A 21,879-nucleotide genomic window follows, 5' to 3' on the forward strand; every position below is an offset into this window, starting at 1 on the left:
TGAAACTCAGTAAGTGGTCTCCCCCCTACTACATTAGGAACTATTCTAAAATTCCAGGCACACTGAAGCTTTTCCTCCTTTTTTCTTGCTGCCAGTCTTTTTGTGACTTTCCCTGAGGAAAAAGGAGGAGAAAAAGAGAATCATTCCATTTGGCTGCATATTTTCATGAAAATTAAAACCATAGCTACCACCACTCCTACTTCATTTTCCACACAGCGATTAAAGTAGTCTTTAAAAAATCAAATATGAGGCCAGGTGTGGTGGCTCACACTTGTAATCCTAGCACTCTGGGAGGCAGAGGTGGGTGGATTGCTTGAGCTCAAGAGTTTGAGACCAACCTGAGCAAGAGTAAGACCCTGTCTCTACTAAAAATAGAAAAACTGGCTTGGCGCCTGTAGCTCAGCCCTAGCCACATACACCAGAGTTGGCAGATTCGAACCCAGCCCGGACCAGCTAACCAACAATGACAACTGCAACAAAAAACAGCCAGGCATTGTGGCAGGTGCCTGTAGCCCCAGCTACTTGGGAGGCTTAGGCACTTGAGCCTAAAAGTTGGAGGATGCTTTGAGCTGTGACACCACTGCGCTCTACTAAGGGTGACAAAGTGAGACTCTTGTCTCAAAAATGAAAGAGAAAGAAAGAAAGAAAGAAAGAAAGAAAGAAAGAAAGAAAGAAAGAAAGAAAGAAAGAAAGAAAGAAAGAAAGAAAGAAAGAAAGAAAGAAAGAAAGAAAGAAAGAAAGAAAGAAAGAAAGAAAGAAAGAAAGAAAGAAAGAAAGAAAGAAAGAAAGAAAGAAAGAAAGAAAGAAAGAAAGAAAGAAAGAAAGAAAGAAAGAAAGAAAGAAAGAAAGAAAGAAAGAAAGAAAGAAAGAAAGAAAGAAAGAAAGAAAGAAAGAAAGAAAGAAAGAAAGAAAGAAAGAAAGAAAGAAAGAAAGAAAGAAAGAAAGAAGAAAGAAAGAAAGAAAGAAAGAAAGAAAGAAAGAAAGAAAGAAAGAAAAACTAGCTGGGTGTTGTAGTGGGTGCTTGTAGTCCCAGCACTTGGGAGACTGAGACAAGAGGATTGCTCTAGCCCAAGAGTTTGAGATTGCTATGAGCTATGATGCCATGGCACTCTACCTAGGGCAACAAAGTGAGACTCTGTGTCTAAATAAATAAACAAACAAACAAATAAAAATCAAATATGATCTTTCCGGGCTCCTATTTAAAACCCAACTGGCTCCCCACTTGTCTGAGGATAAAGACAAGTTCTTTACATGGTCTAAAAGGCTCTCTAGAGCTTAGTGCCTGCCTGACTAGCCTCGACTCATGCCTTACTTTCCTGTACTATGTATGGTACAGTCACACAGATCTCCTTTAAATTATGTAAACCTGCTATGCTTTTTATGCCCCAGGACTTTTGCACATGCTATCGCCTCTGCCTAGTATGCACTTCCCTTCCCTGCTCATATTTAAATTTCAGCTAAAACATTCCTTCCTCAGATAGGACTCCTCTGATCTTTCCAAATAGGTCAAACTCACCCATTATAGTCTTTCAGAGCATCATTTGCCTTCTTCCCCTTCGTCTTGTGATATTTATCACAAGTTGAAAAATTACATTTGCTTGAATTATTTGATTAACATCCATCTCTTCTTATTTCCATGAGAACAGCAACGTTATATATCATTGGTCTCTGCTTAGTGCCTAAATGACTATTATTGCATGAGTATGTCAACAAACAAGTTAACTATGATTTGGGGACCTTCTGAAAAAAGGAAGTAAAAAGAAGACTTAAACAAATTATACATCACTTTTTATTATCAAAACAGTCATGTTAAGAACAGCTACACTGCCAAACTAGAATCAGGAAGCATTCCAAAAATTGTTCCCTTTTAAAAAGAGAAATGCAATTCTATTACCAGTTCTACATGAACTCAGCCATCTATAGCAAGAAAGTAGATCGTGAACCTTCTGCCACAGAGATGAGGCAGAGGATACTGTGCAATTACCATATCATAAGAAGAAAACAGATCCTACAAAATGTGACTCTCATTGCCTATGGTGATGACATTATTTTATGTAGTAGACTAAAAATAAGAATACAAAGATGATCCCTATTGTTGTAGGAAGTGTCAGACATTTTACACACACAGTTGAAGTAACACATCACCCTCTTGCCCAGAGCATCAGTGGGGAAGGTGAAGGAAAACAGTAGATGGATCCAGTGATTATTTGTCATTCCAAGTTCTGACTCCATCTGGGGCCTCTTGGAGGTGACAGAAACACACTAGCAATAAGACACCAAAAATAAAGGTAGTAAGGGCCCAAAGGCCATCAGAGTGGAAACCTGTACAGTTATATAGAATTAAAGTAAAAAACTTTAATTTCAAAGAAATCGTATATAATCCACTTTTCAAAAATATCTCTAAAAAGCTAGTAAAAACAAAAGTTCAATCTGGCATAATTAACTTGATTCCTGAGTTTAAAGCCACATCAAATCCTGTATCAAAAAAAGGGTTTTGGCCAGATGCGGTAGCTTATGCCAGTAATCCCAGCACTTTGGGAGACTGAGGCAGGAGGATCGCTTGAGGCCAGGAGTTCAAGACCAGCTTGAGCAAGAGTGAGATCCTGTCTCTACAAAAGAAATAGAAAAATTAGCTGGGCATGGTGATACATGACTGTAGTCCCAGCTACATGGGAGACTGAGGCAAAAGGATCACTGAACTTGAGGTTTCAACGAGCTATGATGATGCCACTGCACTCCAGCCCAGGTGACAAAGTGAGACCCTGTCTCAAAAAAAAAAAAAAAAAAGAAAAAGAAGATTTTTCTTGGCCAGGTGTGGTGGCTTATGTTAGTAATCCCAGTGGATTGGGAGGAGCACTTGATAGTAAGAGTTCAAGACCACCTGGGATGCAGAGTGAGACCGTGTCGCTAAAAAAAAGTTTTTATTCATGCTATTTTACATTAATACAGTAGAAAGCTTCTGGTTTTTAAAAAGTTATCAAAATCTTAGAGTATGTATTGAAAACTCAGAGATCATTCACAAGTCACAGTATTTAGTAGTGGTCTATAAGTTGTTTATTCTTAGCTGTTTAGAAACTGTCAACTCTTGGCTTGGCGCTTGTAGCACAGTGGTTATGGCATCAGCTACATACACCGAAGCTGGCAGGTTTGAACCTAGCCCTGGCCTGCTAAATAACAATGACAACAACAACAAAAGTAGCTTGTGGTCCCAGCTACTTGGGAGACTGAGGCAAGAGAATCTTTTGAGCACAGAGTTTGAGGTTGCTGTGAGCTGTGACGCCACAGCACTCTACCTAGGGTGACATAGTGAGACTTGGTCTCAAAAAAAAAAAAAAAAGAAAGAAAGAAACTGTCAACTCTTGAAACAAAACCATGAAAAGGAATTACATTTCTGATCATCTTTGATCCAGTGAAGTATTTACCATGAGCAAAGCTCACCTTCCCGAGCTAAAAAAATTTGTGGGCAAGAAGTTATCATTGAAATTAAATGGGGGCAGACATATCCAAGGAATATTGTAGGGCTTTGATCCCTTTATGAATCTTCTGATAGATGAATGTGTGGAGATGGCAACTAGTGGGCAACAGACCAATATTGGAATGGTGGTAATATGAGGAAATAGTATCATCATGTGAAAGGCCTTGGAACGAGTATAAATAATGGCCGTTCAGCAGAGAAATCCATGTCCCCTCTCCAATGAGCCTGTTTTATTATGAATGACGTCAAAATTGGGTCTTGTATATTTTCTTTCTTTTTTTTTTTTATATAGATTTATTTATTTATTTATTTATTTTTGGTTTTTGGCCGGGGCTAGGTTTGAACCCGCCACCTCCGGCATATGGGACCGGCGCCCTACTCCTTGAGCCACAGGCGCCACCTGGGTCTTGTATATTTTCATATTCAATTTTTTGTTAAATAAACTTTTCCAATAGTAAACAAAACAAAACAAACCCTGAAAAGGAAACTCTGATAGAGAATCCTAAAACCCACAACTATTCATTTTCATATTCTTAGCCACAACTATTCATTTTCATATTCTTAGTGGTTGATATATAGAAGTGGTAAAGGTTTGGGCGTGGGTTGCTTTTGAAGTAGCATCCAAATTATATCAATTCTAATTGGCTGTGAAGTATAGGATGTTAAAGCAATAAAGGCAGCATTTTGGTTATTTCCAGTTAAAGAATTGTGATGAAGATTGGAATGTGCCGGATAACTTACAGTTGATAGATTCTGGGGCTGGTTTGGTGCATTACCTGATTTGGTCAGTAGCCATTCAAGAACTATCCAGTAGAAGCCTAAGTTCCTAAGGGGCTCCAGGGTTGGTCTTGGCTCCCAAAGAGTATTAGAGCCAGGGAAGGTCTATGTCCACACTCATCAAGCTTGTTCTCTGTCTCAGTTATCTGTTGCCATGTAACAAACAACCTCAAAGCTTAATGACTTAAGACAGCAGTCTGACTTTCTGGATTGACAGGGCAGTTCTCACTTGGAATGTCTCATGGAGGGTCAGTCCTATGTTGGTAGGGCCCAGAATCACCTGAAAACTTCTCTCTTGTATCTGGTGACAATGTTTGGATGGCTTGAAAGTTGGGGTTGGTCAGGCACTCTCCTTGCACATGGCTGCTTGAGCTTCTTCACAGCAGGGTGGTCTCAGGACAGGAGGACTTTTACATGGGGGCTGGTTTCTCCAACTGCAAGAGTTCCAAGTGACAGGAAGTGGAAATTGCCAGCCTCTTAAGACAAAGATCCTAAAACTGACACTGTGTCACTTTCGCTATTGGGTAAAGCCGTAAGAGCTGCCCATTCTCACCCGGAGGAGACAAAACCCTCAGGTTTTGAGGGATGAGTGTCAGAGAATTTGGGGCCACTTTTAATCTTTCACATTGTCCAACCAGGACCAAAGGGTTTGTTCTTAGTTGGACATTATCTTAGTCTGACCTCATACTGAGATGTTTTGCATCCATGTAGCTCTTTACATGTTAACAAGACAGACAGTTCATGAATAGTGTCTCAATTTGTCCTCATGATTATCTTTGAGATAGTAGGTTGGATAATGAGGAGCCAGAGGTATGGAGGTTAAATGCCTAGAATCATACAACTTCCTAGGGAGTTGAGACATACATCTGAATGTATTCACTCAGCCCATGCAAAGGAATTCTTGTTTGTTGGTTTGTTTGTTTAACCCGGCCACTCTGCTCTCAGATACGTATTAGAACTATATGAGATAAAAGCTCATTTCTCCTTAGCTGAAAATTCGGCCATAGGTCTTTGCAGGTGAAGTTCAAGCTGATGGCAAAGGTAACTAAAATATGACTGCTGCAGCCCCATGCTGTCAGTAGGGACTTGTAAAACCACTATATTGCCCTTTGCTCTTGGGAAACTCTTTCCGAATTCTCCAGCGGCAGCAGCTGGGTAGGATGGCAAAGTCAGCCACATCCTGGGAGCCGAAGCGCCAGCTGGTGTAGCACCTGTAGGCGCAGTGCCGCAGCCGGTTGTTGGTGGACTCTGCATCTAGTGCCAGCAGGGGCTCCTGGTAGAGCAGAAAGAATTGCAGGACATGTCTGGACAGGATGAGCTTCCTGAATGGCTCTGAGGTGGTGATGCAGGCTCCTGGCTTTTTCCGGCAGCATAGCTCCTCCAGACACCTATGACTCTCAGGGAGTTGGGATGGGAGGCAGCTTCCGCACTGGCACCATCCCGGGCTGTCCCTGGACCTAGGAGTAGCCTCTTTGTGAAGCAGCTGCATCTCTTCTGCTTGTCCAGGAATGGAGGGTGGGGAGGGTGGGTCATGGAGAGTCAGGGGGAGCTTGGACAAGTCTGTGAAGTCCATTAGGGGTCTCTGAAAAAGTCAAGTATCCAAAAGCATCAGTAATAGCTGGGTGAGGTGGCTCACGTCTGTAATCCTAGCACTATGGGAGGCCGATGTGGGTGGATTGCCTGAGCTCACGGGTTCGAGACCAGCCTGAGCAAAAGTGAGACTCCCTGTCTTTAAAAATAGCCAGGCATCATGGCAGGTTCCTATAGTCCCAGCTACTTCGGAGGCTGAGGCAAGAGAATTTCTTTCTTTTCTTTTTCTTTTTAATTTTATTTTTATTTATTTATTTTTTTGAGACAAGAGTTTCACTATGTCACCCTCAGTAGAAGTGCTGTGGCGTCACAGCTCACAGCAACCTCCAGCTCTTGGGCTTAAGCGATTCTCTTGCCTCAGCCTCCCAAGTATCTGGGACCACAGGCACCCGCCACAATGCCCGGCTATTTTTTTTTTTTTTTGCAATTTTTGGCCAGGGCCAGGTTTGAACCTGCCACCTCCGGTATATGGAGCCGGCACCCTACTCCTTTGAGTCACAGGAGCCACCCAGAATTTCTTGAGCCCAAGGATTTGAGATTGCTATGAGCAATGACACCATGGCACTCTACTGAGGGTAACAAAGTGAGACTCCGTCTCAAAAAAAAACCAAAAAAACAACACCATCAGTAAGGATGAACCCCAGGAATTTGGTTTCTTTAATTCTATTATTAACTTACAAAATTACACTTCACAGTACATCATTGATTATGGTACCCTTCGCTGATTAAATATGTGTATCAGGAACATGCTTGTGCTTTGTAAGCATTGCCTCACTTAAGCCTGAAGAACCTCATGAGATATCTTTGTCTCCCCTTCACAGATTTGGAAAGTACCTGTAGCTCAAGGAGTAGGGTGCCGGTCCCATATGCCGGAGGTGGCGGGTTCAAACCCAGCCCTGGCCAAAAACCACAAAAAAAAAAAAAAAAAGAAAATTCAGGCCTCAGTGTAGGTGTCCCCTCTTATCCTAATCATCCTGTCGAGTAGCTTTCATCCCTGGGAGGAATGAACATGAATATTCATAGCTGTGCTTTTGTATTGTTATTTTAGAGCATACTGCTTCTACGTTATAAAAAAAAAATTAGTGGACAGCACCTGTGGCTCAGTTGGTAAGGCGCCGGCCCCATGTACCGAGGGTGGCGGGTTCAAACCCAGCCCCAGCCAAACTGTAACCAAAAAATAGCCGGGCGTTGTGGTGGGCGCCTGTGGTCCCAGCTACTTAAGAAGCTGAGGCAAGAGAATCGCTTAAGCGCAGGAGTTGGAGGTTGCTGTGAGCTGTGTGAGGCCACGGCACTCTACCGAGGGCCATAAAGTGAGACTCTGTCTCTACAAAAAAAAAAAAAAAAAATTAGTTAACGTAAAACAGCCTCAGATGGGTCCTTCAGGAGGTAGTCCTAAAGATGGCATTGTTCTCATAGGAGGTGAGAGCTCCGTGTGTATTATTGTCCATGAAGACCTTCCAGTGATGTGGAGGTAGAAGTCAGTGAAATTGATGATCCTGAGCTTGTGTAGGCCTAGGATATTATGTGTGTTTGTGTCTTGTTTTTTAGCAAAAAAGTCTAAAAAGGGGAAAAAAATTAAAAATAGAAAAAAGCTTATAAAATAAGGATATAAAGAAAGAAAATATTTTCGTACAGCTGTACAAAATGTTTGTGTTTTAAGCTAAGAGTTATTATAAGAATCAAAAAGTTTTTAAAAATTGGGCAGCGCCTGTGGCTCAAGGAGTAGGGCGCCGGTCCCATATGCCGGAGGTGGCGGGTTCAAACCCAGCTCCAACCAAAAAAAAAAAAAAAAGAAAAAGTTTTTAAAAATTTAGAAGTTGGCTCAGTGCCCGTAGCACAGTGGTTCTGGTGCCAGCCACATACACTGAGGCTGGCAGGTTCAAACCCAGCCCAGGTCAGCTAAACAACAATGATAACTGCAATAAAAAATAGCCAGGGGTTGTGGTGGGCACCTGTAGTCCCAGCTCCCTGGGAGGCTGAGGCAAGAGAATCGCTTAAGCCCAAGAGTTTAAGGTTGTTGTGAGCTATGATGTCACAGCACTCTACTGAGGGTGACATAGTGAGACTCTGTCTCAAATAATAAAAATAAAAATAAAACAATTTTTTAAAAGTTTATAAAGTAAAAAAAGTTACAGTAGGCTGGGCCGGATGGCTCACACCTGTAATCCTAGCACTCTGGGAGGCCAAGGCAGGAGGATTGCTTGAGCCCAGGAGTTTGAGACCAGTGTGAGCAAGAGTGAGACCTCATCTCTACTAAAAATAGAAAACTATCCCAATGTGGTGGTGCACAGGTGTAGTCCCAGCTATTCAGGGAGGCTGAGGCAAGAGTTATTGCTTGACCCCAGGAGTTTGGCATTACAATGAGCTCTGACACCATGGCATTCTAGACTGGGGCAACAGAGTGAGACTCTGGGTCAAAAAAAAAAAAAGTTACAATAAGTTAAGATTACTTTTTTAGTGAAAAAGAAAAATATATTTTTACAAATTATAATAGCCTTAAGTGTCCAGTGTTTATAAAGTTTGCAGTAGTGTACAGTAATGTCCTAGTCACACTCACTAACTCTCCAGAGCAACTTCCAGTTCTGAAAACTCCATTCATTCTAAGTGCCTTTTACAGGTATACCATTTTTTATCTTTTATACTTTTTTTTTCTTTTTTTGAGAGAGTCTTGCACTGTCACCTGGACTGGAGTGCAGTGGTGTTGTCATACCTCACAGGAACCTCAAACTCTTGGGCTCATGCAATCCTCCTGCCTTGGCCTCCCCAGTAGCTGGGACTACAAGCATGTGCCACCACACTCAGCTAAATTTTTCTAATTTTTTTTTAAACAATAGAGTGATAGTTTATTAGCTTCCAACACAATGGAATGGGTCCCGAATGGGTTGCCCAATTTTTCTCTTTTTCATATGGGGTCTTGTTCTTTTTCAGGCTGGTTTCAAATTCCTGAACTCAAGCAATCCTCCCACCTCAGCCTCCCAGAGCACTAGGATTACAGGTATGAGCCACCGTGCCCAGCCTTTTGTACCATATTTTTACTGTACCTTTTCTATGTTTAGATAGGTTTGGATACATAAATACCACTGTGTTTTAATTGCCTACAGTAGTCACTGAAGTAATATGCTGTATAAGTTTGTAGCTTAGAAGCAACAGGCTGTACTGTCTAGCCTAGCTGTGTAACTACCACCTAGGTTTGTGTTAATGCACTCTTTAATGTTAGCACAACAACCAAATTACCTAACGATGCATTTCTCAGAACTTATGCCAGTTGTTAAGTGATATATAACTGTATTTTACTTTTTACACAGTCCCAACAAAGACATTACAAGAATTGAAAAATTTTGGCTAGTCTCTTTCAAGAAGAAATATAAAAATACTAAATATTAACAAACTGGATCCAGCAATAAACATAAAGAATAGTACATCACATTCAAATTGAGTTTATTTCAGGAATGCAAGTTTGGCTTAATCACTGCAAATCAATCAGTGTAAATCACAGCCTAACAGAACAAAATTAGAGAACTTATTGATCGTTTCAAAAGCAGCAGACTTTTTAAAAAATTTAATATCTATTGATGATAACATTCTTATCAAACTAGGAACAACAGATTATTTTCTTTCTTTTTTTTTTGAGACAGAGTCTCACTCTGTCATCCTGGGTAGAGTGCCATGGTGTCATAGCTCACAGCAACCTCAAACTCTTGGGCACAAGTGATTCTCTTGCCTCAGCCTTCCAAGTAGTTGGGACTACAGGCACCTGCCACGATGCCTGGCTATTTTTAGAGGCAGTGTCTAGCTCTAGATCGGACTGGTCTCAAAGTCCTGAGCTCAGGCAATCCACCTGGCCTAGTCTCCCAGACTGCTAGGATTCCAGTCATGAGCCACCATGGCTGGCAGAAGAGAATTTTCTTGATCTAGTAGAGCAATCTTAAAAAGTTAATACTACAGGCTCAGCGCCTGTGGCTCACGCGGCTAAGGTGCCAGCCACATACACCTGAGCTGGCGGATTCGAATCCAGCCCGGGCCTGTCAAACAACAATGACAGCTGCAACCAAAAAAAAAATAGCCAGGCGTTGTGGCAGGCACCTGTAGTCCCAGCTACTTGGGAAGCAGAGGCAGGAGAATCAATTGAGCCCAGGAGTTGGAGGTTGCTGTGAGCTGTGATCCACGGCACTCTACCCAGGGCAACAGATTGAGGCTCTGTCTCAAAAAAAAAAAAGTTAATACTATAATGAATAGTGAAACATAAAAAGGTTTCTCCTTGAGATAGAGAATGAGACAAAGGTGCCTACTACTACCACCTCTGTTCAGTATTGTACTGGAGATCCCTAGCCAATGTCATAAACACTAGACATTAGGAAGAGGCAAGGAAGGATTTTTCCCTAGAGCCTCCAGAAGGAACAGGGCCCTGCCAACGCCTTGATTTCAGACTTGTAGCTTCTAGAACTGGGGACAGAATAAATTTCTGTTGTTTTGAGCCATCTTATTTGTGCCAATTCATTAGGGCAGCCCTGGGAAACTAATACAGTTAATGAAAATAGACTGCAACCAGAATTTCGGGGAAGAGTGTGAATTATAATAGAACAACAGCTTTGGAGAACTGTTTGTTAGTGTCTTCTAAAATTGAACATATGCCTGCCTTATGACTCAGCAGTTCCACTCTTAGGTAGTCACCCAACAGAGTGCCATATGTTTACCATACCAGCATTACTGGTATTAGCTCCAAACTGGAAACTACCCAAATGTCCATGGATAAATAAATGGATAAATAAATTGGATGTTTATAAAGTGGAAATTATACAGCAGTGAGAATGAACTGTTGCTATATGCAACATCATGAATGACTCTCATGAGAATAATGTTGAGTGAAAGAAACCAGATAGTGAACAGAGTATCTGGGGAGTATCTTCATATAGTACACTATAAGATTTGGTTTTTATAAAATTCTAGAAGAAGTAAAATTAATCTTTGGATACAGGATAATGACTACTTTTAAGGAGGCACAGTGATTGGATGGAAGCATAAAAGAGACTTCTACTAGTCATGGTAAATGTTTTCATCTGGGTGCTGGTTATATGAGTATGTTTATTTAGTTAAAACTCATCAGTTTTGTTTTTTTAAAAACAGTCTTACTTTGTTGCCCTGGGTAGAATGCCATGGCATCATAACTCACAGCAACCTCAAACTCCAGGGCTCAAGTGATCCTCTCATCTCAGACTCCTGAGTACCTGGGACTACAGGCACCTGCCACAATGCCCGGCTATTTTTAGAGACGGGGTCTCACTCTTGCTCAGGCTGGTCTTGAACTCCTGAGCTCAAGTGATCTGCCTGCCTTGGTATCCCAGAGTTCTAGGATTACAGGCATGAACCCCTGCACCCAGCATAAAAACTTATCACTCACAACTTGTATAAATTTCCAGATGTGTTTATATTTAATAGTAAATTTTCTTTTTGAAACAAGGACAATATTTTAACTTACTGGGATTTCTTGGCCCTTAACATGTTGTAGACTTTTCCCAAGTAGCTGCTGGTCCACCATCCTAATGTGGGACTCATCCACAAAGGACACATACTTTAATGTCTAGGAAAAGAAAGTTAAAAAGTTTACTCACTTTTATGTAGAATTATCAAGAATTGCCTATCTATAACACATCTAAAAGCAACTGTTATTTCCATGTAGCAAATGACAAACTGTTGAACAACTAACCAAAAGCTCTTGCTGGCCAAGGATGAATAATTTCTGAGCTTAAAAGTAAATCAGAAATGGAACCTCATGTGCTTAACTTGTAGATTCAGCATAGCCACAGACTACTGCTTAACGTTTTTAGGTCTCCTAAGCACTGTGTAAAATTCCTTTGTTGTATTCTCTCAATTTTAGTTACTCTAGGTTAGATATCTCCAGAAATTAGATTTTCCATTAGATCCCATGTTAGGCCACGAAATGGTGATTATTTTTAGCTGCAAAGATGAACTTTCATTTCAGATTGTGAATATGTGGACAATGGACAATGAACTGTGATTTCAGCTGTTGGAAAGGACAATAGTGTTCTTAGATGAGGGAAAACTCTCTTTGTTTTTAAGTACCAGGGATTTGTCTGTTTGGGAATCATGGTGTTGAGTATAGAGGACCTGCTTAGTAAAGTCCAAATTAATCAAATCAAAACAATAGAGATAGGCTAAAATTCCTGCAACTACTCCTCTACCCCTGGCTCCTTTCCAGAAGCAACCTCATCACCACTTTAGTGTGTATTCAGTACCTTTTGCATACATGTGTATACCCACACACATATATATGTAAATGTAGTTTTTAACCTATATATCATACCATACATATTGTTCTAAAGTTTGTTTCTTTCCCCTGTCAACAAAATGGCTTAGATATCTACTCATGGAAGTTCTTGTAACTCAGTGTTTATGGACATAGATCCCCAAACCAGCTTGCCTATGCTGGAATTTCAGCTCTGCCACTTACTACCCTGTTTCCTCGAAAATAAGACAGTGTCTTATTTTAAGGTGTGCTCCCAAAGATGCGCTAGGTCTTATTTTCGGGGACGTCTTATCTTTCCTGTAAGTAGGTCTTATTTTTGGAGGATGTCTTATTTTCGGGGAAACAGGGTAGCTGTATGACTTTGGGCAAATTATTTAACCTTGGGTGTGTCTTTTCTATAGAAAGAGATAATAGTGGCCCATATGTATAGGGTTGTTGTGAATATTGAATGAAGTGCTGTGTAAATGTTGGCTATTATTGCATACCTCATTCTTTTAAACTGGTGCTTGGTATTCTGTACTAGGGGGTTATCATAGTTTCTTTCACCACTCACCCGTTGGACATTTGGGTAGATGCTATTTCTTCATTGTTAATAATAATTTACTAATAATAACTTAATAATCAGTGCTGCAGTGAACATCTTGTACATGTGTACTGCTTGGATACCAATGTGAGAGTCTGTCTAGGGCACATATGGAGAAGTGTAAATGCCAGGCTAGGAAGTATGTCCCATTTAAGTGTTATTAATCACTGCCAAATTGTTCTCTAAAGTCATCGTGCTATTTTTTTTTTTTTTTGGCTGTACCAATTTAATAAATGACAAAATTCACAAGTCCTTGGAACTTAAAAATTTGTCTTCCCTACATCTTGCCTCTCTACTTTTGTTTCTGTTCTTCTCCAAGACCATGGATTTTATCTGAGAGATGGTCGATTGAAGTAGATGCCAGAGACTTGCCCAACCTGTGATTTTGGCTCAATTTTTGTAAACTTTTCAGTGATATAATGGAACCTTGAGTATTTGGGTGTCCTACAAGCACAGCATGACTTACCGGCTTTGGCTCCACAATGGACTCACACTTCTTCCTGTAGTAGTATTCATTGACCACACAGGGTTCACAGCACTTGCAACAGGGATAAATATGAGATCGACAGCAGCTACTGGAGTAAGTGTTGATGAGAAAGTCAATGAACACAGTGGCCTGGGGAAAACCCAGATGAGCACCATGTTAGTGAAACCTCTTTTTGCCAGATCATTTTATTTTCTTTCTTTCTTTTTTTTTTTTAGAGACAGGGTCTCACTTTATCACCCTCGGTAGAGTGCCGTGGTGTCACAGCTCACAGCAACCTCCAACTCCTGGGCTTCGGCGATTCTCTTGCCTCAGCCTCCCAAGTAGCTGGGACTACAGGCGCCCGCCACAACGCCTGGCTATTTTTTGTTGCAGTTTGGCCAGGGCCAGGTTTGAACCCGCCACCCTTGGTATATGGGGCTGGTGCCCTACTCACTGAGCCACAGGCACCGCCTGCCAGATCATTTTCATAAAGCATGAGAAAGAGAATCTCTCACCAAACCAAAGTAGGAGAGGGTTGAGCCGATATACACGACCAGTTGGATAAAGTCGAATTTTCCTCCCTGAAAACAGAGTAGGATAGTTTACTTGGTTGAAATTCAGAGATACACTCTTTTGCTTTCATACACATTTGCTGGATCTAGTAGGAAGTGGCTGTGACTTTGATCAGTGCACACAGGTGCCCACTGAGGTAGAGACTGTACACACCAAAACTGTGACTGTCATTTGCCCTGTTTCTGTGGTCCAGGGTGTGCTTGGCCCATAGGTATTTAAAATAACCAAGCACGGGGACCTGCGCATTAAAAGGAGAACCACTGAAGATTTGTTATTTTTTAATTTGAGGTGAGGATTTCAGACAAGCTCTCCCTAGAAGAGATGTGAGATTACTTCAGAAACAGAGGGAAGGAATGTTTGCACAGACTCTTCCATTGGGTAGCCTTGTGGATTTAATTCTCAATGGTCTTTCCACTCCATCAGCTATACCTCATTAATTCTTGTGCTGCTTATCACTATGTTACATAAGTAGTATGCTGTGAAGCAGGGTGTCATAGCATCTTGATTTTTTGCATACTTGGCATCCCTTCTTCCCTTCTTCTGAAGTCAGAACCACAGTTTTATTTTGGACATCCATCTCTCTTTATATTCATTCCCTATAGTTTGGTGGTGAGGGCCTCTGGCCCCTGGGCTGGGTCAGGACTGGTTCAAGATAAGCCGTTGAGAGTATGATATGACTCCAGTTACAGTGATTACTTCAACAGTGGGCATGTGCACTATATCGGGCCAATCAGACCCAATGGCATCTACCTGTGGCCTTTGCTCAAACTTCTGGCAAAGAAGTGTTTTCTTTTAATTGAGGTTGCTGGCAGGGCATGGTGGCTCACACCTATAATCCCAGCACTTTGGGAGGCTGAGGTGGGAGAATCACTTGAGCCCAAGAGTTTGAGACCATCCTGGGCAACACAGCAAAACCTTGTCTCTACAAAAATAAAATATTATCCAGGTGTGGTGGTAGGTATCTGTAGTCTTAGCTACTCTAGAGCTGAAGCAGGAGTTTGAGGATGCAGTGAGCTATGATCATGCCACTGTACTCCAGCCTGAAAGACAGAGCAAGATCTTGTCTCTAAAATAATAATATAATAATTGAGGTTGTTAACTGGTCAGATATAAGGAGCTACCTGATGCTACCACATAGAGATGGCCAGTCTAAGGATGATACCAAGACAGAGGAGAACATATGTAAGAAATGGAGGAAAGTAGACTCCTAATGATATTGTTGTTTGAACACCTGGATCTAGCCATTCCTGAAGCTTAAAATTTACCCCTGAATTTTTTTTTCAGTTATGTGAACCACATTAAAAAAAAAGAACTTCTTTTTCTAAGCCAATTTGAGTAGGATTCTATTGGATTTTACAGAGGGATCTCTCTCTCTCTCTCTCTCTCTCTCTCTCTCTCTCTTGTGCAGAGTATTTTTTTTTTGTAGAGACAGAGTCTCACTGTACCACCCTCGGGTAGAGTGCCATGACTTCACACGGCTCACAGCAACTTCTAACTCTTGGGCTTACGCGATTCTCTTGCCTCAGCCTCCCGAGCAGCTGGGACTACAGGCGCCTGCCACAACACCCGGCTATTTTTTTGTTGCAGTTTGGCCAGGGCTGGGTTTGAACCTGCCACCCTTGGCATATGGGGCCAGTGCCCTACTCACTGAGCCACAGGCACCGCCCCGTGCAGAGTATTTTTAAAGTTGAATATTAGAATTGTTTCCAGTGCCGGGGCGGCGCCTGTGGCTCAGTCGGTAGGGTGCCGGCCCCATATACCGAGGGTGGCGGGTTCAAACCCGGCCCCGGCCAAACTGCAACCAAAAAATAGCCGGGCGTTGTGGCGGGTGCCTGTAGTCCCAGCTACTTGGGAGGCTGAGGCAAGAGAATCACTTAAGCCCAGGAGTTGGAGGTTGCTGTGAGCTGTGTGAGGCCACGGCACTCTACTGAGGGCCATAGAGTGAGACTCTGTCTCTACAAAAAAAAAAAAAAAAAGAATTGTTTCCAGTGCCACTCTTGTTCTCATCAGATACCTTATTCGTGGATAGTACTCCACGGAAACTTCTTCCTCTTTTATCTCACACGTGGTCACACATGACTATGACCAAAATCATTCACTCATTGACTACAATCGTAGGAAGGAGGTGCCTGGGACTGGGAGCAGAGACTTACAGTGCCAAAAACCAGGATGTCAAAACGGATCCCAAAGACTTTTATCAGAGTCCGTTTTTCAACATTGTTTTCCTTATAATACTTGGCATATCTGTAGGAAGAAAAGGATCCATATTTATAAAGCTTTCTTCAAAAAGCTGGTATTTTATGAAAGGAAAAACCAAACCAGTAGCCAACCTAGTCCTCCTGTTCTGTCTTCTAGCTCTGCTGCAGTGGCAGAGGGAAGAACACAACCCAGCCCTCTAGACTATCCTCTTTGATCACGTGGAACCAGGACGATTCCCCCTGTGCCCCCAGCCACTAGTATCATCACAGATTGATGGGAAATCAGCTTTTCATTTAAGATTAAAATGAACAATTTGTAAGCAAGACAAAATTAATAAGCAGATAAATTAAAAAAATAAATTCAAGCAATCTGATAATTCCTTAAGGGGGGAAATAGATTTGGCTTCTAGAACAAAGATAGGGGAAGCAGAAGTATTGGTGAATCTTAGATACTCATTACTGGATTGGGGACAGGTGTGCCTCAGCAGTCTTTTTTTTTTTTTTTTTAGTCTTTTCTTACATTCTGTATTTTTCTATTTGGCAACCTTTAATCACAGGGTCAAAAACTAAAGACCAAAGTTGTTTACATCTCCCCTGCAATTCAGCTTTTGTGAGTGTAAGAAAATCATCTTGTAGACCTTCCAGATAATCCCAAATTCATGTCCCAAACCACTTTCTTTGTCTAACTCTCACCTACCATGCCAGGATTTCTCCTTAAGGCCAGTTAAGGCCAAGGCCAGACAACTAGAGACCACCCCTATGACCTACAGCACACAAGAATTATTTAACCTAGCCAACCCTAAGCTGTTCCCTCAGCCCTTACCATGGAAAACATAGAAGTTTCTGGGACCTTCTGTCCCCTTGATTCTGCTTTTTGATTGAACCTAGTGCTTCCTCCATGGCCCTGCCCAGGGTGGTGTGGCATAGCACAGCCCCATCTCTTGGGAAATGTACATAATAAATTCTTTCAATGGCATTGACCTCTCTGTGTCATCACTCAGTCACCTTTATAATGGAAGACCCAGGCACAAACCACAATCACCCCATACATGCAGCTCTCACCAATGCCATAGTCAGGAAAAGTGGTACATTTTATTTTTCATGAATAATTAGAAAGGTTCAAAAAAAATTTTTTTAAAGAAAGAACCAAAAAAATTAGGAAGGCTTAAACCACATGGTTCATAAAACTTTTAAAGCTATCCCTCCCTCTCACCACCTTTTGGTATTGTTTTAGATAAGGGTATATATATTTTTTGAAATATTAATTCACCATCTATTTACAGGTGTGGGGAGAGGAGAAAACAGGAGACAAATGCTCTGCCAAAATATAGTATGGAACATCTGAAACTCTTAAAAAAAAAAAAACTGTCAAAATCTGACACTGAGATCAGTTGGATATTATCAGGCACGTCAATGCCTATTTCTGGCCAGAGGGGTTTCATTTTCTTTGCATCTGATTATTCCCATTCCAAGACAGTTCTTTCTTCTTGTGCTGAACTGAGTGATTTATATTTCAGTACACATGCAAGCGTGTTTCACCACTGCGTGCCCCGGGGGTAGTCACTCTCTCCCAGTGCAGGTTGGTTTGCCTGGGAAGGTTAACATTGTACAGTTAGGTACTTGAATTTCTGTTTTCAAGGCCTTGTTACAGTGGTTCTTACACTGAAAGCAAGAATCACTTGGGGGTGGGGGATGTGTATTCAAAAGGCAGACTCCTGAGCCCCACCTCCAAAGAGTGATTTCAGAAAGTCCAAGCTGTTTCTAGAAATCTGTATTTCCAATAAAGGTACCGGGTGACTCTGATGCAGGTGGTCAGTGAGCCACAGTCTGAGGAACACTGGACCCTGAACAAGAATGTTTTTTTGCACATTGTAATGATTTGCATAGTGCCCCCCAAAGGAGATATGTTCAAGTACCTAGCCCCTTAGCACCTTGGAATATGAACTTACTTGGAAATAGAGTTTTGCAGATGTTATTAAGTTAAGAAGCTCAAGATGGTCTCATTCTGGATTTAGAGTATGCTCTAAATCCAATAAATGGTTTCCTTAGAAGACAAAGGAGAGTGACTGGGCGAGGTGGCTCACGCCTGTAATCCTAGCACTCTGGGAGGCTGAGGCATGTGGTTCCCTTGAGCTCAGGAGTTTGAGACCAGCCCAGGCAAGAGTGAGACCCCCATCTCTACTAAAAATAGAAAAACTAAGTGGGCATCATGGTAGGCATCTATAGTCCCAGCTACTTGGGAGGCTGAGGCAGAAGGATCACTTGAGGCCAAGAGTGTGAGGTTACTATAAGCTATGATGCCATTGCAGAGTGAGACTTTGTCTAAAAAAAAAAAAAGAAGATAAAGGACAGGGAGATTTACGATATAGAGAAACAGCGGAGAAGGCCATGTGAAGATGGAGGCAGAGACTAGAGTGATGCAGCCACAAATTAAGGAATGTCTGGAGCCACCAGAACTGGAAGAGGCAAGAAAGAATCCTCCCATTGAGCTTCACAAGAGTGCAGCCCTGCTAACACCATGATCTTGGACTGCTGGCCTCTGGAACCGTGAGAGAATACATTTCTGTTATTTAGGCCACCAAATTTGTGGTACTTTGTTATAGTAGTCGCAGGAAACTAATACAGGCACATACCCCTTCTGGACCTGAGAACTGCATCATGCATTCTGTTCAGGCCTGCCCTACTTCACACATGCTGTAAATAAACAGAATCACATGTCTGCTGAATAAGGACATTTTGCAAAGGACAGAATTCTGTAATGTGATCAACTTCAACTTCCTGTGTTTTAGGAAGTTAAATATTCTCGTATACCCCATATAACCTGGTATTTTCTTCTCTTTTGTGTAACTATTTGAAATTGCTTGTTCACTTACCCATCAGATCTCAACAATTTATTTTTGGCCAACAATTTCTTCTGGTGCTTATTCTAGACAACAAATACTCCAACACTTCGTTCTAAAGGAACATTAATGTCATAACACCTTAGGTCTTCAGAAAGCTCAGATCTCTCCAGGAGTTAATGTTCTTAGGCTTAGCTCAGTGACTTGAAGGACATTTGCTAACATCTGTTTGGTAATTGCTGGGCATGTTTCTGCTGACTGCTAAAAGAAATGGCCTGGAAGGGCAGTCAGGGGACCACTGATCCTGTCCTCTCTTCTTGCTAATGGCCATAAGCCTATTCAGCAGAGCAGCAGGGGATGATTAAAAAGTTACTTCATTGAAGTTTCAGGGCCCTGATGAAACACCATTGAGCCATAGGAGACAAAAGGCATCAGCCAGGCTTTATGTCAAGGATTTCAAACTCAGATGCCTGTAGTGGCCAGGAGATAACAGAACTGAGTGATGTTGTCCAGGTATAAGGCAACAAGGAGTAGGGACAGTGACAAACCTAAAAACACATGCCCTTTCTAAAGGGGAACACTGATAGTTCCAGCGAATGGCTGCCGTGGAGGATGTAGACAGGATGGTTTACTTTTATAAGGAAAGCAGGAAGTCCAGAGTTTTATGTCAGATGTCTCAAGTTTTAAAACTTTGTGCAGGCCAAAACAGTAAAATATAAATAGACCCGTTTGTTTGAGCAGACCCCTCTAGAAGTCAGTAAAAATGCCAGCGTGAGTGTTAGGAAGCAGTGGAAGAACGTGTGTGTGTGTGTGTGTGTCTGTGTTCACTCCCGGGTACGCTAGCCTGCGCACCTGCACACATTAAGCAGACATTTTCTTCATTCCCCCAGGAAGGTAGCAGCCCAGTTGAAGAGACAAAAGTCATCTAAGAAAAAAGCATGTTTCTAGTCATCTAAGAAAAAAGCATGTTTAGGATGGTAGACGATATGGTCTAGACCAGCATTTCTCAAACTGCTGTCCTGTTAAGGTACAGATTTTGCTTCTGTAAATCAAGGGTGGGCCCAATGTTTTGCATTATAACACATTCCCAGGTAAGGACGATGCTGCTGGTTCCAGGATCACATTTTGAGTGTGGAAGGTCTAATTAGTGGTTCTTAAACTTGAGCAAGCGTCAAATTCCTCTGGTGGCTTGTGAAAACAGGTTGCCGAGCCCCTGCCCAGAATGTATGACTTGTAGGTCTAGAGTGGGCCTGAGAATGTGCCCTTCTAACAAGTTCCCCTGTGATGCTGATGCTGGGACCACACTTTGAGAATCACTAGTATAGCCCATAAATACTAAAACGAATTAGAGAAGTTAAAATTTTTTCTAAATTGATTCCTATAACATGGGCTCCTGTCTATACAATTTCTCTTCCCTGGACACATCTCCCCAATCACGCTATCTTGTTTGATTTCCTTTGCAGAAACTTATCATCGTCTGAAATGATCTTATTGGATTTGTTCATGTATTTCCCTGAGGAATAATTTGCATATAACAAAGTGCATAACTCCTAAGGCAAATGAATATGTCATATAATCTATACCTCTATCAAAATCTAGAACATTCCATCATCTCAGAAAACTCTCTTGTACTTCTTTCCAGTCAATTCCTACCTCCTCCTGCCCCACTCACTGCGTCAGCAACCACTGTTCTGTCTTCCATCATCATAAGTGATAGGACTTGAACTTCACATAAACGGCATCATTGTGTACTCATTAAGATATGGCTTCTTTTACTCAATATAATGTCTGTGAGATTGATTGATCTATGTTGTTGAATGTAGCATTGGTTAGTTCCTATTTGATTTATACCAAGTAGTTTTATTTATACCACAATTTATTTATCTATTCACCTCTTGTTGGACATTTGGGTTGTTCCTGGGTTTTGGCTATTATGAATAAGGCTGCTGTTAAAATCATGTATGAATCTTTGTGTGGGCATATATTTTCATTTCAGCCTGTTCCTGAGAATGGCATTGTGGGATTTCTGAATTGCAGGGTACGTGTATGCTTAACTTGATAAGAAACTTCCCAATAATTCCTTAATGTGGTTTATCATTTTACACACTTCCACTGGGAAAGAAGGAGAGTTCCAGTTGCTCTCCTCCTTGCCAACATTTGGGATTCCCAGTTTTTTTTTAATTTTAACTTTTCTAGTTTGTAGGTAGTTATATTTTATTGTGGTTTCATTATATTTCCCTGATGACTGGTGATATTGAGTTGTTGAAATTTTTTATTTACTTGTATTATATTCTGTTCCTTTATCCTTACCAGAATATAGCACCATAAAAGTAGTGATCTCATCTATTTTCTTTGCCAATATATACCCATTGGCACAAAAAATGTTTTTTTCTGCAATATAAACTTGATGACTAAATGCATGAGGATGGCCAACATCTATTTCCTTCCAGCTTCATAAGCAATTGTATAATCATTAGTCTAGTGGTGTACTTGACGGCTCTTTCTGAAAAGGGAACAGTGTATACCTATTTTGTGTCTAGAACCAGGGCACAAAATGACTAGTTATAATCTTAGTCACAGAAACATGCCTGGCACCCACAGACAGTGACAGGTCATAGAGACTGTGTTACGGCCCAGTCACTACTGGAACAGTGTTGTAGGAACAGGCTGAAAAATGATCCAGATGTAGGAGGTAAGGTGGAAACTAAGTTAGGATGCCACATGCAAAGGTCAAGAGAAGAGAAGTGAGCTGTGCAGACTCAAAACAAGAATGAGTCAGTACCGAGCCAGCAGGGAGTATAAATGAACCAGAACTCTAGTGAATTCATAGAGTTGAAGTCCCAAAGCCAGAAGCACACATGGCGCACTACAAAGAAACTAAAAGTAAGACAATTCTTAGAGTCCCAGCTACTCAGGAGGCTGAGGCAGGAGGATAGCCAGTGTCGGAGCTGCTATGCCGCCAGTGCTGCATGCAGGAAACAGCCAGTACATGGACTGAAAGTACAAGCTTGCAAGAGGTGAGGCTCCCCAGAGGTGCAGGAGAGCCCCGAGTAACCTCCGCTGTGGCTATTTATTGAAACACCATATAACAGATGTGGGGAGCCCAGGATCA

General features: G+C 41.6%; 1 protein-coding gene and 1 pseudogene across 8 annotated transcripts in view; one reads left to right on the top strand and one right to left on the bottom strand.

Annotated features, from left to right (window-relative positions):
- The window catches only part of P2RX7 (purinergic receptor P2X 7), a 65,292-nt gene that overhangs the window by 15,174 nt on the left and 28,239 nt on the right, over positions 1 to 21,879 (bottom strand). For 4 of the 8 annotated variants that reach the window (XM_053587255.1, XM_053587260.1, XM_053587258.1 and 1 more), the window contains 5 exons: positions 15,883 to 15,973; positions 13,672 to 13,737; positions 13,157 to 13,306; positions 11,319 to 11,420; positions 4,019 to 5,834 (listed from right to left, as the gene is read on the bottom strand). In XM_053587255.1, the coding sequence (XP_053443230.1) occupies positions 5,328 to 5,834; positions 11,319 to 11,420; positions 13,157 to 13,306; positions 13,672 to 13,737; positions 15,883 to 15,973 (916 nt within the window). In that variant the 3' untranslated portion in view covers positions 4,019 to 5,327. Of the gene's footprint in view, positions 1 to 4,018; positions 5,835 to 11,318; positions 11,421 to 13,156; positions 13,307 to 13,671; positions 13,738 to 15,882; positions 15,974 to 21,879 lie in introns of those variants that run through there. The other 4 variants (XR_008379426.1, XR_008379427.1, XR_008379425.1 and 1 more) reach the window with 2 other exon arrangements.
- Positions 1,678 to 4,006, top strand: LOC128583212 (small nuclear ribonucleoprotein G-like; annotated as a pseudogene).

Source organism: Nycticebus coucang, chromosome 4 (assembly GCF_027406575.1).
Source record: "Nycticebus coucang isolate mNycCou1 chromosome 4, mNycCou1.pri, whole genome shotgun sequence".
Lineage (NCBI taxonomy): Eukaryota > Metazoa > Chordata > Mammalia > Primates > Lorisidae > Nycticebus > Nycticebus coucang.